Source organism: Gavialis gangeticus, unplaced genomic scaffold (assembly GCF_001723915.1).
Source record: "Gavialis gangeticus isolate Ggan-Ray unplaced genomic scaffold, GavGan_comp1, whole genome shotgun sequence".
Taxonomy (NCBI): Eukaryota; Metazoa; Chordata; order Crocodylia; family Gavialidae; genus Gavialis; species Gavialis gangeticus.
This window is the reverse complement of record NW_017729027.1, coordinates 16,830,733-16,844,793: the sequence shown is the minus strand read 5'-3', so window position 1 is coordinate 16,844,793 and position 14,061 is coordinate 16,830,733. Positions and strand designations below refer to the sequence as shown.

At 39.1% G+C, this 14,061-nt stretch overlaps 1 protein-coding gene across 1 annotated transcript in view; it reads left to right on the top strand.

Moving 5' to 3' along the window:
- CD109 (CD109 molecule) overlaps window positions 1–14,061 on the top strand; it is a 130,607-nt gene that overhangs the window by 85,513 nt on the left and 31,033 nt on the right. Inside the window, exons 19-25 of the mRNA XM_019520330.1 lie at window positions 2,091–2,204; window positions 3,089–3,307; window positions 4,681–4,825; window positions 5,272–5,448; window positions 8,787–8,868; window positions 12,433–12,661; window positions 13,360–13,525. Coding sequence (XP_019375875.1) covers window positions 2,091–2,204; window positions 3,089–3,307; window positions 4,681–4,825; window positions 5,272–5,448; window positions 8,787–8,868; window positions 12,433–12,661; window positions 13,360–13,525 — 1,132 coding nt within the window. The remainder of the gene's footprint in view (window positions 1–2,090; window positions 2,205–3,088; window positions 3,308–4,680; window positions 4,826–5,271; window positions 5,449–8,786; window positions 8,869–12,432; window positions 12,662–13,359; window positions 13,526–14,061) is intronic.

Below are 14,061 nucleotides of genomic sequence, written 5' to 3'. Positions count from 1 at the left end.
CTGGCTAGCACTACAGAAGAAAGAGACTTTGGGGTCATCATTGACCACAAGATGAACATGAGCCTTCAATGCGATGCTGTGGCTAGTAAAGTGAGCAAAATGCTGGCTTGCATCCATAGATGCTTCTCAAGCAAATCCCAGGACGTCATTCTCCCTTTGTACTCTGCCTTGGTGAGGCCCCAGCTGGAGTATTGCGTCCAGTTTTGGGTCCCATAATTCAAAAAGGATGTGGAGAAGGTTGAGAGAGTCCAGAGAAGAGCCATGCACATGATCAGAGGTCAGGAAAACAGACCTTAGGATGACAGGCTGAGAGCCATGGGGCTGTTTAGCCTGGAAATGTGCAGGCTCAGGGGTGATCTGATGGCCACGTATAAGTTTATCAGGGTTGACCACCAGTATCTGGGGGAACGTTTATTCACCAGAGCACCCCAAGGGATGACGAGGTCAAACGGTTATAAACTACTGCGAGACCGTTTCAGGCTGAACATAAAGAAGAATTTCTTTACTGTCCGAGCCCCCAAGGTCTGGAACAGCCTGACATCGGAGGTGGTTCAAGCACCTACATTGAACACCTTCAAGAGCAAATTGGATGCTTATCTTGCTGGAATCCTATGACTCCAGCTGACTTCCTGCCTTTCGGGCCAGGGGCTGGACTTGATGAACTTCCGAGGTCCCTTCCAGCCCTAATGTCTATGAAATCTGTGAAACTGATTTCAGATTATTTGAAATTATATACTTGGCCACACATCCTTGCATTTGGGTAGTTTGCAAGGGGAACACATGCCAAGGTTATCCTTTAAGCCATAACTGCACGTATGCAACATTGGGTTGTTCAGTTCATATTTAGAGTTCCACATAGGTGAAACACACTCAAGAAGAATATATAGAAATGCAGATAAAGGTTATTGTATGAAACAGAGAAAATAAATCTGGGCCATGAACTTTAACATTATTTATCAAATGAGAGTTAGCTTAGTTATATTATTTTTATGGAACTTTTCCTACAGAATGTTGTTATTCTCTAAAGATAATACTGGTAAAATTTATCTGTTAAAACTTTTTTTTATGGAAAGTGGAAATTTCCTTCCCCTCAAATCTTCCTTTCTCCCCATTTTTTTTTTCTATTTTAAGCTGAAAAATGTCAGGCTTCGCTATTGAAAAAGAATCCATTTTTGTGTTTTATTGGGTGAGAACTTAAAGTGATTACAAGAAAACCTTTGATGAAAACAAAACTCAGTATTTTTCATTGAAATTTTCACGCTAGCTGTTATTTCCCAGATGGCTGTACTGCATGTTTAATCATTGTGGGGGAGCAAGGCGAGGAAATCCTGACCCCAATAAAATCAATTGACGTTTGCCATTGATTTCAATAGGGCAAAGATTTTCTTCAAAAAGCATGTCTCCACAGGCAAAAGTGAATTGCTTGCTACCTGTGGGTTTCTATAGTTGAGATTTTTCTTTAGTTCAGACATGTAATTATGGAATGAAACATGGTTTTTATCCACAGGGAATATTTAAAAATCCAAAGTTCAAATTAAAATCCATACAGTCAGTAAAATAAAAAATTAGGAGGGCCCATCATTTTTCAGTATGTTTTTCCCCATAGGCCCTATTCTGCTTTGTACAAGTGAATGAGAAGATGCTCCTTGGCGTAAATGTAGGGCCATGAAGAAATAAATTCTTATATCATACATTACTTAGGTTTCAAAACAGTTGGCAACTTTCTTTTACAGAATTCCAAAGGACAGGTACACTCAGAACTATCAAACCCACATTTCGAAAGTTAGATCTTCAATCCATGTTTAAGTATGCAGATTATAGAGCAGTCTGATGGTCAGTACTGCCAAGAACCCCACAGCTCCCATGTGCGCATGTTGTAGAGTCCTCAGAAGGATGTATTGGCTGCTGTCAGCTAACAGTTTCTTTCACTCAAGCTCCATCTATATCTTATTACATGATGCACTTGTCTAGTCAAGGTTGCCAGTGATAAAGTCTACTTAGAAAAGGTCTGAGTTTGAACTGTAGCCAATGTAATAGCTAATTGGTGACTGCAGGAGTTCACTGTTGTATATATATTTTTTATTTTTCAGCTAGAAACATTTCAGCCTTTTTTCATTTCCTTGAACCTTCCTTACTCTGTTACCAGAGGAGAACAGTTTATTTTGGAAATAAATATCTTCAATTACTTGAAAGAAGAGACCAAGGTAAAACCTCTCGTTGGCATTTTCCCCTACCATTCTGCCATGTATTGACCCTTGTCCCTCCTAGACCCAAGAAAAGGTATTTTGTGCCTGAGAGCTTGTCTAACATTTCTCTCAACTATAGAGTTTGTCCATTAAATTATTCTCTCAGACAAATCTTGCTTCTTGTAGCTCTCCTAGAGGCAGTTCACATACATATACTTGGTTATCACTCATATTTTTTTTGCTGCTGTCATCAGAAATATCTGATTTCCTAAGGTAAAATTATTGCACAAAGCAGTCAAAAACACCTTGATTTATTTTTGTTTCCTCGCAGTGGTATTGGTCAGAAGTAGGATATGGGAATGAATTGGATCTGAATCGGCATACATAGTGTTCCTAAGGCTTTCCAGTCACTGTATGGCAGTTACTCTGAAATACTTGAGCGCTCTCATTAAGTTAAATGAATGGAGCTCAGGCTTGTGAACACATATTGAGAGAAGCTCTAATATTTCACTTATTTTTTCTCAACTATGTTATTTGTCTCCTGACAGTTTCTTTCTCTTCCCTCTGATTTTTAGCTTCTAGTCTGTTTTTCCCTGAAGATCTTTCTTCCTTTCCATTCTCCTTTTTTCTACTTATTTCATCCTTCTACTTGCTCCATGTTCCCTCTCTTTCCTCTTTGTCCATATTTTTATACTCTGATTCAGGAACGTTGCCAGACACTGCAAGGCTCCCAGAAGCAATTCTGAATACATCTCCTCAAAGTCTTTATTATTTCTTCACTGAAGACATGGAAAAACCAAGGCATATTTTTATACATGGTCAGAAATCTACATCTTATAAAACAACAGCCTTTAGGATTAACGTCTGTTGCTAAAATAGCACATTTTATTTTATTTTCATAGGTTACAGTGACCCTGGATATCAGTGATGCTTTTGAAATTCTTATAACATCCAATGAAATAAACGCTACAGGAAACCAACAGTCTGTGTTAGTACCAAGTGAAGATGGAAGGACTGTTAATTTCCCAATCAAACCAAAACAGCTGGGGGAGATCCCTATCAAAGTGACAGCAGTGTCACCCACTGCTTCTGATGCTGTTCTCCAGAAAGTTTTAGTGAAGGTAAATATTTAAAGACTTGATTCATTCTAAGCTTTATAAAAAACAGCTCAGAATGTGTCAAAAAGGCAAATCAGTAGATGTTTCTCTTGTAAACTTTTCAGAATTCTAGGAGAAAGCTTTCTTTTTAAAGAGTCCTTTCCTTAAATTGCTTTAGATTTGCTTTTAAAAATAATAATAATGAAAAGCCCCATAGAACTCGGGTGTACAAATCCTTGATCACATGACACATTCCATTGGCAGAAGTGGGAGCTGTGGGACCAGGTGTGGGATGATACTGGTACTTTATAATTCGTTCGGTGTCAGATAATTTTTTGACAAAAACCTCTAATAAGTGAATTGTAATTGTAACATTTGGCTTGAGGTCAACAGATCTTTAACATGAAAAGTTCTGTATTGTGGGAGTGGCGTGAATCTATTTAAAACAAAGTGCTTGGAGAATTTTAATATTGAAAACTAAGGTGCCATTATACTTACCAGCCCAGAACTGCTTCTCTCGGCTCCCAGAACTGCTTCTCTCGGCTCTAGGGCGTTGCAACTCAGTACCCTTTTCACATGTAAGATCAGTCAGGACCCTCTTACTAGGCCTTCCCCTGTACATAGTTTGGCATACACTAGAAAGTTGAGGTGGTAGTCCTGTACTTCTTTTATACAATATCAGAGTGGGTCTAGGATCTAGGAGACCCTAGTTCAATTCTCATTACTGCATTCAAGGATTTCTCGCATCCTAACCACTGCAGGCTTTTCTGAGGTGTGCAAATGGTAAACCCTTTCAGCTGAATCTGTTCAACCTGTCAAAAAGAAACATCCATTGGATTATTAAGAGGGGAAAAGAGAGCATGATTCCCCCACTTAGTGGTAAAGGGGGAAACTGGGTTCTGGTCCCTGCTTTGAGTTTGTGTTTTTTCTGATGACTTTTTCATGGAAAATGCACACACTTGAAGTATTTGCATAGATTCATCTTGCTTTGAACTAAATCCTCTCTGTATAGATAAGCCCATAGTGTTGCATATTATGTGAAACCTTTGTCTTAGACTACTGTGCTGAATGGACCTTATCCAGAGTCCATTGAAGTCAGTGAAAAGATTCTGACTTCACTAGACTTTTGATCAGGCTCTATATATTATTTTTCCTTATTAAAACCTCATCTTGATAGAACAGTTACTAAAGGCACATCTGTGGTTTTAAGCAAAAAATAAATATGCATCAGTTCAGACGCGTGAATATGCTACTTTTTGCTGTGTTAGCAAATAGTATGAAGCATAATGGTTTAGGTCTTTTGAATACAACACTCTATGAATTAGCATGATAAAAAACCTAAACACAACAAATAAAATACTGGAGATAAAAATAATTATCTTTGTTTATATTGATAGGCTGAGGGCCTTGAACAGTCCTACTCACAGGCAGTACTCTTGGATTTGACTGGGAATAATACAAAAACTATATCAAAAACTCTGCATTTCAACTTTCCTTCTGATGTAGTAAGTGGCAGTGAAAGAGTGCAAGTCACTGCTATTGGTAAGAATTATTTTATCCTATTTATATCGTCATTATCTTTCAGGAAGCAATCTTGTCTCTTTCACAGACAGTAAATATAAAGTTGAGTGTTTCAATTTGTGCTGAGCTTGCATAGCCTCCAATATAAGGCTTGGAGTTACAATGTACCATTACAGCTTCCCTTAAGAAATGAGTTTGGTCATTTCCCAAACAGGATTAGTTCAACAGACTTTCAGAGGCCTTAGAAGAAGCTTTCTGAATAGTAGTCCTTTAGAGATCTTCCTAGCAATATTTAACACTATGAAGTTGCTGGCTTGTATGTTGGCTTAATTATAATATTAGAATAAAGGCACTGGAATTTGAAAAGGATTGTGTCTGGATATTATAGTATTGAAAAGTCTAATTTTAAAAATGATATCACCATATATGCACATGTATAAGCACTGAACTTTAATTTTATCTTTTAGGTGATATCCTTGGGCCTTCTATCAATGGTTTGGAGTCTTTGATTAAGATGCCTTATGGCTGTGGTGAACAGAACATGATCAACTTTGCTCCAAATATTTATGTGTTGGAATATCTGACTAAGACAAGGCAATTAAAGGAGAATATTAAATCAAAGGCTATATCTTTTATGAGAGAAGGTCTGTACACTTTCAGAAAAGGTCCTAGTTTAAAAAAAAATTACTAGCAGAAAATATCTTATTTGTGGCTTTGCATTTGGAACCTGAATTAGCATTCAGTTTAAGGTTATTCAGTTATGGCATTTTTCTGTAGTGATTTTGGTTCTCTATTCATCCCAAAAGCAAGGTGTGCTGAGTATGAAGATGCCATTTCTAGGCAGTTATTTTTCAGACTAAAGCCATACTGTAAAAGGAGATCTATATTATCACTCTTGAAACTGATTATTCTCTTGCTTGATTTAAAATGAAGGTCTGGGCATTTTTGACTGCTCCTTGGATTATAAAGGGTACAAGTTAGACCATGTATAGATGTTCAGTTTTTACTGGGAGACTTGTTTTTCTTCTGTTAGAAATCAAATGTGCAGATATTTGAGCTTTTTCTTATGCCTGGTCTGGGAGAAAAATAACCTGGAAACAGGCAGGTACAAATCACTCCCAGGAGAGTTTCTCTTTGGAGATTGAATGTCTGCACACTTTCCTTGGGTTTAACTCCCCCTGGAGACCAAGAGGATTGGAGCTGGGGGAAAGGATCCTGTGCTTTCCAGAGACTGAGGTCACCCCAGTCTGGAGAAGGCATAGACTAAGAGGGAAGGGGAGGAGCAGCTGCCAACTGCTTTCTGCTTGCTTCTCGCTGGAGTTTGAGAAGCTGACAGGGGCATTACTGTCCTGCTTCAGCTGCTCTGTTCAGTTGCTGGGCATGGCGAGTTGCGCTCAGGGAGTGGCACTGCCCTCCACTTGTTTCCCTTTGCTTCCCCTTGCCCATTCCCCACTGTTCAGCTGGGCAGCAAGGATGGCAATTTAAAAGCCTGTGGCTGGTAGCTTGGCTTGGAGAAAGCCACCTGAGCCTGTTTCACAGTCCAGCTGGCTTCCCTTTGCCTTCCATACCACTTGGCTGAGCAGTGGGAGCTGAGACTTAAAAGCCTTCAAGGAGAAGGTGGCCACATCAGGAATGGGGCTTATGGAGGCACTCTCTAGAAGAGTGAGGCAAAACCGCTTCCTGCTTCTCACACTGGAGTCCCAGGTGTGTGGAGTCCCAGGGTTGGGGGCTTTGCCTTGGGGTTCAGTGCACTGGGCCCCAGGACTTGAGCAGAGGGAGCTCCTGCCTGCTTCTCACACCAGTCTCTGGTGTGAGCTGTGGCCAGTGGGCTTTGCCCTGCTGCTTCAGTCCCCTGGGAACAGGATGACCGAAGCAGCCCACACTTTCCCCAGACCAGGCTCACCCTGGTGTGGAGAGGGCACAAGGAGCGGGGGAAAGGGGGCAGTTGCAAGTGGTAATTTTCCATTACTAGAAATGAACATTTATACAGATGCTTCTTCAGCTGACGAAGGGTGTTTGTGCCCAAAAGCTTGCTAAGAAGGTTTTTTCCAAGTATTTAAGTTGGTCTAATAAAAGATACCAGATTTACCCAAATAACCTTGTCTGATTAAAAATGAAACATGTTTAAACAATTTTCAGCAACATTTTTCAAAGAAAAAAACAATTTTTGAATAAAAAAATTAAAAAACATTGCCGAGGTAAACCAAAAGTTCTAATTTGAAAATTTGTAGGTGCATTATGAACTTTATGTACTGCATGCCCCCATTCTGGTCACATATCTGGTGACACAGGTTTCTTTCTTGCTGAATCTGCACAGCATATTTTAGGAGATCCTGAACCATAAAGGAAACTGGGCAAAGTACATAAGCCAACTGCCATGAGAGATTATGGTAACATTTCCAAATAGAATATTTTTTCTGCTTTTCTTCTGAAATGTTTTGGTTTCACCATGTTCAATATTTCAACAAGGAGTCAAAATTTTCCATTGAAAACACTCTTTTAATAATAGATTTTCTTTTTTTTCGCTCAAAAATGGTTAGATGGAAATTTTTTCAACCAGTCATACAGTATGGCTGCAAAATAAAAAGAAAACCAAAACAAAACAACGATGTTTGTAATTTTAACTACTACTCTGAAAGTAATCTGTTACTCTTTGAAGCCTGAGCTGCGCAGCCACAATTTTCTGAAGTTATCAAAAAAAACACTTTTATTAAGTTTATTAAGTTATTCTTAAATGAGTCACAATTGAAAATATTAAATATGTCACTTAGAGAAAATGCATGGTTTTGTTTAACTCGTGTTAGCTTTTAGATTAGAACAGCATTCTTTAAGACTCTGTTGGCCAAAGCAGTAAAGATTTTGAAACAAGTTTAATTTTAAGAAAGAAAAATCAACAACTTTAAAATGCAAATGTTCACACCTTTTGTTTCATGCTTTTGGTTGTTTCCCACTCAACAATTAATTTTCTGTTTTGGAATTGTTGTTTTTTTTAATTGTTAACTATCATGCTGTATTTTTAGGTTGAAATTTAGCTCTGGTTTAGTTGTGTAATACAGTCTCTTAAAAATTCAGTTTAAAAAGAAAGTCATGCAGTTTAATTCACAACAGATTTTATTTCAGATATCTGAATGAGAATGCAGTAAAAATGCATCTTTAAAAATAATCTTCATTATATTCATTCATAATCTGCTACAATCTTCATTAATGCCATTCTGAAATAATCATGATGAATTTTTAAAAACTGACTGCTTGTGAATGAAAAGATCCATAAAGCTGCCAGAGTTGCTTTTTTTTTAAACTTAATTGTATTTAACTAAAACAAAAGCACAAGGAAAGTTGCCTTTTAAATTTTGCTTTCAGTCATGGGAGTTAAAGTGGCTATCTTGGAATTCCAGTTTCTGAGAGAAAAAGCTAAGTTATTCTCAAAACTTTGATCACAAATTTAAAATAGAACTAGGCTGGCAATCAGGTAAAGCTGTTTTAAGATGCCTCCAGTCAGCCATGTATTGTCAAAGTTTTGCACTGCTTAATCTTAAAATCTGGACCCTCTCCTATTTCTTTACTTCCATTTTAAACATTAGTATCATACATTGGACACAGAACTGCAGGTGAAGCTGAACTAGCACTGCAGAGAATAAAACTATAATTTCATATGTCTTGCGTGTAATACTTCTGTTAATTCACCACGAATCTGCATTTATTTTTATTAAGACTACCTTTGATGACAGGGAGTTAAAGCCTTGCATCTCAACCTTGGTAAATAGATCCTTCATGTTACTACAGCCTACTTTTTGCAACCTCTCTCTCTCTTATTTGCTTCTGCATATTTGGCAGAAATGCTGTGAAACTTGACATTAAGTTCTGCTGCTCTTCATTCTCCTGTACTGGAAAACTTTTTCTCATGTTTTCCAAAGAACATTATAGTTTGAGTCCTCTTCAGAATAATTCATACAGTACCTGACTTTTACTTTTGTCCCTTCAGGATACCAAAGAGAGCTTCTCTACCAAAGAGATGATGGCTCTTTCAGTGCCTTTGGAAACAGTGACTCCTCTGGGAGCACTTGGTAAGTTTTGCCAGATAAAAAAAGCTAGTCATTTTGGAATTTTATAAATTGTTTGAATGTTTTACTGGGCTGAAATCTCTTTTAAACTGGTAAAAATTTCCAGATATACCAGCTTGCTGTCTGGTTTTCATTAGATCTGTAAGCCAACTTTTAAGGGTATTTAAAAAATCAGTATTAAAGGAGCACTTTTTTACCCTTGCAAAAGAATGAGTACTGAGTCAGTTTTCATGAGGAAGGAAACTGAATAAAATAATTAGAGGCAATATTAGTATCTAAGGAAATGGTTCACCAGACAGAAAGCATTTAAAACATTTTTCTAGAGAAGCTAATTGATACACTGTAGATTTGGCTTCTTCATATGTTATAAAGGATGGGATTTGGTGCTGTGGGCTTTACAAGCATAGCACAGTAAGTCAGAACTCCAGCCTGTAACCCACCGTGATGTCCTTTCACATCCACGCTGCTTATGGGCTGAAGTAGTCACCAACATAACTTAGGGAGCTGTTGTAAATTATGTCAGCTTTTTGATTACCCAGAGATGCCTAGAAGGACTGCAGTGCACATTAGTTACTTTTTCTTATATATGGTTAGTGAGGGACACTAGAGTTAATTTACAGAGTGCCTGGGTTTGGGGATTCTTGGGGCTCCCTGTATCTTCTTGGAATAATATATGAGGTCTGTATCAGGAAGGAGAGACCTTCCCAAATGCCATGTTGTTAAGAAGGGGTATAGGTTGTAGCTGTGTTGGTCTAAGGACATAGGCAGACAAAGATGATTTGATGAGGTTATAAGAAGGTTTGAATGTTGTTCTGAAGGTGCACAATAGGGGCATTCATCAATCTTGCAGCTGTTCAAATTCATGTATGATGTTTTCATCATCATAGTTCTGAACAACTTTTGCATCTTTTCACACCAAAGGCTGAGAACTGTCCACTGCATTGCACATGTGCCAAGCAGAGCCTCTGTGTGTGACATTTTTGTCCTTTGCACAGTGGGCCAACTATATCCCTTCAAGCATCCTTCTTGCCTCTTATCTTAAGGTGTTATGTGGAATAAAAGTAGCATCCGAGGTTTTATTCTGGTTTTCTGCATCCTCAAAGACTGTTTAACCCACATGGAATGAAAAGCTCTGTACTCTAGTGATAGTTTTCCAGATAGACAGATAGGTGATGGTCTACTTTGGGTGCGGGGGACTTAGAACCTAGATGCGTTCCCTGGCCACTTAACTATTGGAGCTCAAACATAGGAAGACTACTGTCCTCCCATGGCAGTTGCAGTTTATGTACTTTGCCCAGTTTCCTTTATGGTTCAGGATCTCCTAAAATATATTGTGCAGACTTAGCAAGAAGGAAACCTGTGATCATCTAATGTCCACCAATCACGGGTTTTTGTCCACCTTCAGTGTTGTGAGTTATGCATGTACATTGGCTGCCTGCCCAGTGTGTAGTCTACTGTATGTATGTGCAATTGCACATCTATGCTACCTCATTAATAGAATTGCAGACAGTGTGTAAGTGTTTAAAAAGCCCATTAAATGGCTGAAAACTACCATTTAGATGTACACAGGGCGCATCTACATGTGAAATTAGTGTGCCTGAGTGACACAGTTCACACTGGAGTTTATTGCGTTTGGGTGCAACATTTATACGTGCAGTTGGGATCACAGCACATTGAGCTAAGGTGGCATGGCTCTGGCTGGCAGGGGACGGGGGGATCTGCAAAGGGGCTAGCTGGGGCATGAGGGTGTTACAGTGCAGGGCAGCCCCCACTGCAGTGCAGTGGACAGTCAGCAGGCAGCCCCCACACTGTAGCACTCTTGTGCCCCAGCCAGCCCCATCTACATGTGTGTTACAGCAGAATAAATAATTCTGCTGTAGGATAGTATGTGTGTCAGGCAGTACTGTCCTACGGCAAAGTTAATTAGCTTACTCTTGCCTTATAGCACTGCACTTATAGACAGTGACACTTTACTGTGGTGCTAATTAGTCAAATAATAGACTAAAGTGTTTTGCGTAGATGCCCCGACTGGGTAACAGTGACCCACACAGACCACTTGAAGCTGCTCAGCTAATTAATCCATATTTAACCAGCTTGAGTGTACTTGTGCTTTTTATGTGTAGTTTTTGAAGCTTAACAGAAGAGTTCAAATTACTGGCTTTATCCAAAGTCCTCTTAAGTCAGTCACAGTTTTCATTGACTACATGGGAATTTAGAATACATCTGGTATTGATGAACTGGAGAAACTCGGATTCTGAGCCTGATGCTGCCAAGACTTTGAGGTCTGTTAGATAAGTAGTGTAATATTAGACCCTATGAAGGGGTCAAAATGAACCTTCAAAATATTAACAGTTCAGGCAAAAAGGGTTGTTTTGATAATGTGGTTATATGGAAAGGCATCTTCTTAAAATCATATTCATTACTTTGTTACTTCATTCATTATGGGTAGTCTTGACAACCTAAAGCTTGACAAACTAAATCTCTGATCTTTCAAAAGGCATACAGATGCATTTAATTTATGAGCAACATGTGAATAAAGAAATGCGTGTTTTGACATATAAATCATACATAGTTTTGAAATGGTAAAGTTTTAAAAAGCACAGTTCTATGGACAAAAAATATTAAAAAAGAGCATAGTTTTAAGGACAAAAAAGTTTACTTTATTTTCTTGCTGATTAACTTTAGACTGTTTACTCTTCAAGACAGGGTTTTTTTCCTTCTGTGTCTGGAAATCATCTAACACATTGGACACAACTGCATTTTGAATAATACATAAATCTAAAACAAAGTGTTTCCCCCCATTCAGCTGGGGGAAAAAAACCCTTGTCTTAGATTTACATACAAAGTGGAGGTGGGCAGGTGGCTCCTGTGACTCTGACTCTGGCCCTGAGCCCAGGTCGGGGCCAGAGTCAGATCCAGTACAGACCCCCTCTGCTTGCCCTCTGACCCCCTTGCTTCTTCCCTGCCACTGCCCTCTTCCCCCCTTAACTATCAGGTGCAGCTTGGCTCAGGCTGAGGACAGAATACATGAAAACTCTGTCCCCCAAAATGGCCAGTCAGCAGCGCTGTATGGCCGGCAGGGGCTGTGCTTCCAGCTGCTGTGCTCTGGGAAGGAACAGAGACTGGGCAGTGTCTGCCCATAAGGGCGGGGAAGGGGAAGAGGCAGAGACTGGAGAGTGGTGGTTGTGGGGGAAGGGGCAGAGATTGTGGGGAGTGGAAGAGGAGGAGCAGAGGCTGCGGGGAGCTGGGGGTGAGGGGTGCTGGTGGGGGGGGGCAGGAAGGCTGTAAGGGAAAGAAGTGGGGGCAGAGGACAAGGGGGAGAGTGGTAGGAGGAGGTATTGCTTTCCCTGATATGGCAGGGGAAAGGGGGGTGAATTCAAGACAGCCATCCAGTAATTAGATTCTGTACCTGGAAAATTATTTTAAAATATGCATTTTCCATATATAGAATCTAATTATGAGGGGTCATCTTAAATCAGGGTTGACTTACATTCGTGTAAATACAGTAAATGGGTTGAAATATAGCAAATCATTAATGTTTTGCATTTGGCTAACCCTTTCCCAAAGGTTATCGGCTTTTGTATTAAGATGCTTCATTCAAGCTCGCCCATTCATAGATATTGATCCTTATGTGCTGTCGAGAACAGCTGCTTGGATTGTCAAACATCAGAAACATAATGGTGAATTCACGGAGCCTGGAAAAGTGATACACAGTGAACTTCAAGGAGGGAGTAACAGTCCAGTAACTCTTACTGCTTATGTTGTGACAACCCTATTAGGCTATGAAAATGATGAGGTATTAGAATTAATTAATATTGCGTGTAGCTAATAAAATATTTCATGAGCTATCACAAGAATCCTTGATCATTTTGAAGTTTTTAAGGAACTGAGGACTAATTAACAAAACAAGATCATTCAATTTTATCATTAATAATAGATTGCCCTTCCAAAAACTTAACACAATTCGTTGTTCCATTGTGTGGGATTTCAGGTTTAGACCTGAGATCCTAATAAAGCACTTAACCATGTGTATAACTTTAAGGATGTGAGCAGTCCCATTAACTTCAGTAGAATTATTCAGATACTTCAAGTACTTGATTGCAGTAAAGCCTTTACTTCTGATATGCAAGTGTGTGATTCTGACAGCAAATGTCTATATTTTCTTTTATTCTGAGGTAAAATTTGTCATTATAATATTATGTTATAATTACAATATCCCATTATAATTCTAGTATGATTCTAATATTATTTAAAGTAATAGTTCCAGATAATATAAAATATTATAAACACAACACATTTATTTTATAATATTAATATATGACAATTACAATATATTAATATTATCATATATTTATACTGTTCCTTTATACTATTCCTTTATCATTTTTTTCTTGTAAACTGTCAATACTGCTGTTGCCCCTGTTTCTTTTGTAAAATGTTATTTATTTATGACAGCTTTAAATTAATTTGATTAAATACATTCTTTATTCTTAGTTTGTTGTAGTGATCAAAGAAGCTGCAAGCTTTCTGGAAGCTAAATTAGAAGAAGGAATTTCTGATAACTACACTATGGCCTTAGTGACATATGCATTGTCTTTGGCAAACAGTATGAAAGCAAAGAAAGCCCTGAACATACTAAATCAGAAATCAGAACAGCAAGGTATTGTAAGATGCTTTTATATTGTAGTTTGAATAGATTTTCCTCAAAATAGAAAAACAAAAGAAAACACCTTTTGGCTGAGTCCAGACATGTTTTGAGAACCTATATAGTATACTAGCAAATTGCTCGTCAAGAATGTTGGGGGGCGGGGCAGGTGGGCATGGAGTGCCATCACCCACCACCCTGCATTGCTGCTGCCTCCCAGGAGTGGGGGTTGGGGTGGGGGTGGGGAAGCTTGTCTTGCCGTCCCCTCCATCCCACTCTGCCAGCACCCCGCATTGCTGCCACCTCTAGCGCCTCTGGCCCCGCCCCCCGGCTCCATCCTCTCCATCCCTGCTGTCATGGTGGCGCTCCATATTCCGATTGGTTGCTTCACTAACCAGTCAGAGTGCTCCAGAGCATTATGGACAGACAGCCAGATGGACTAAGCCCTTTATTATATAAGAATAGCAGAACACCAAAGGGAAAGCTCAGTGAAAACTATATTTCATAGATTTAGGGTCGGAAGGGACCTAGTAGATCTTCTAGCCCGACCC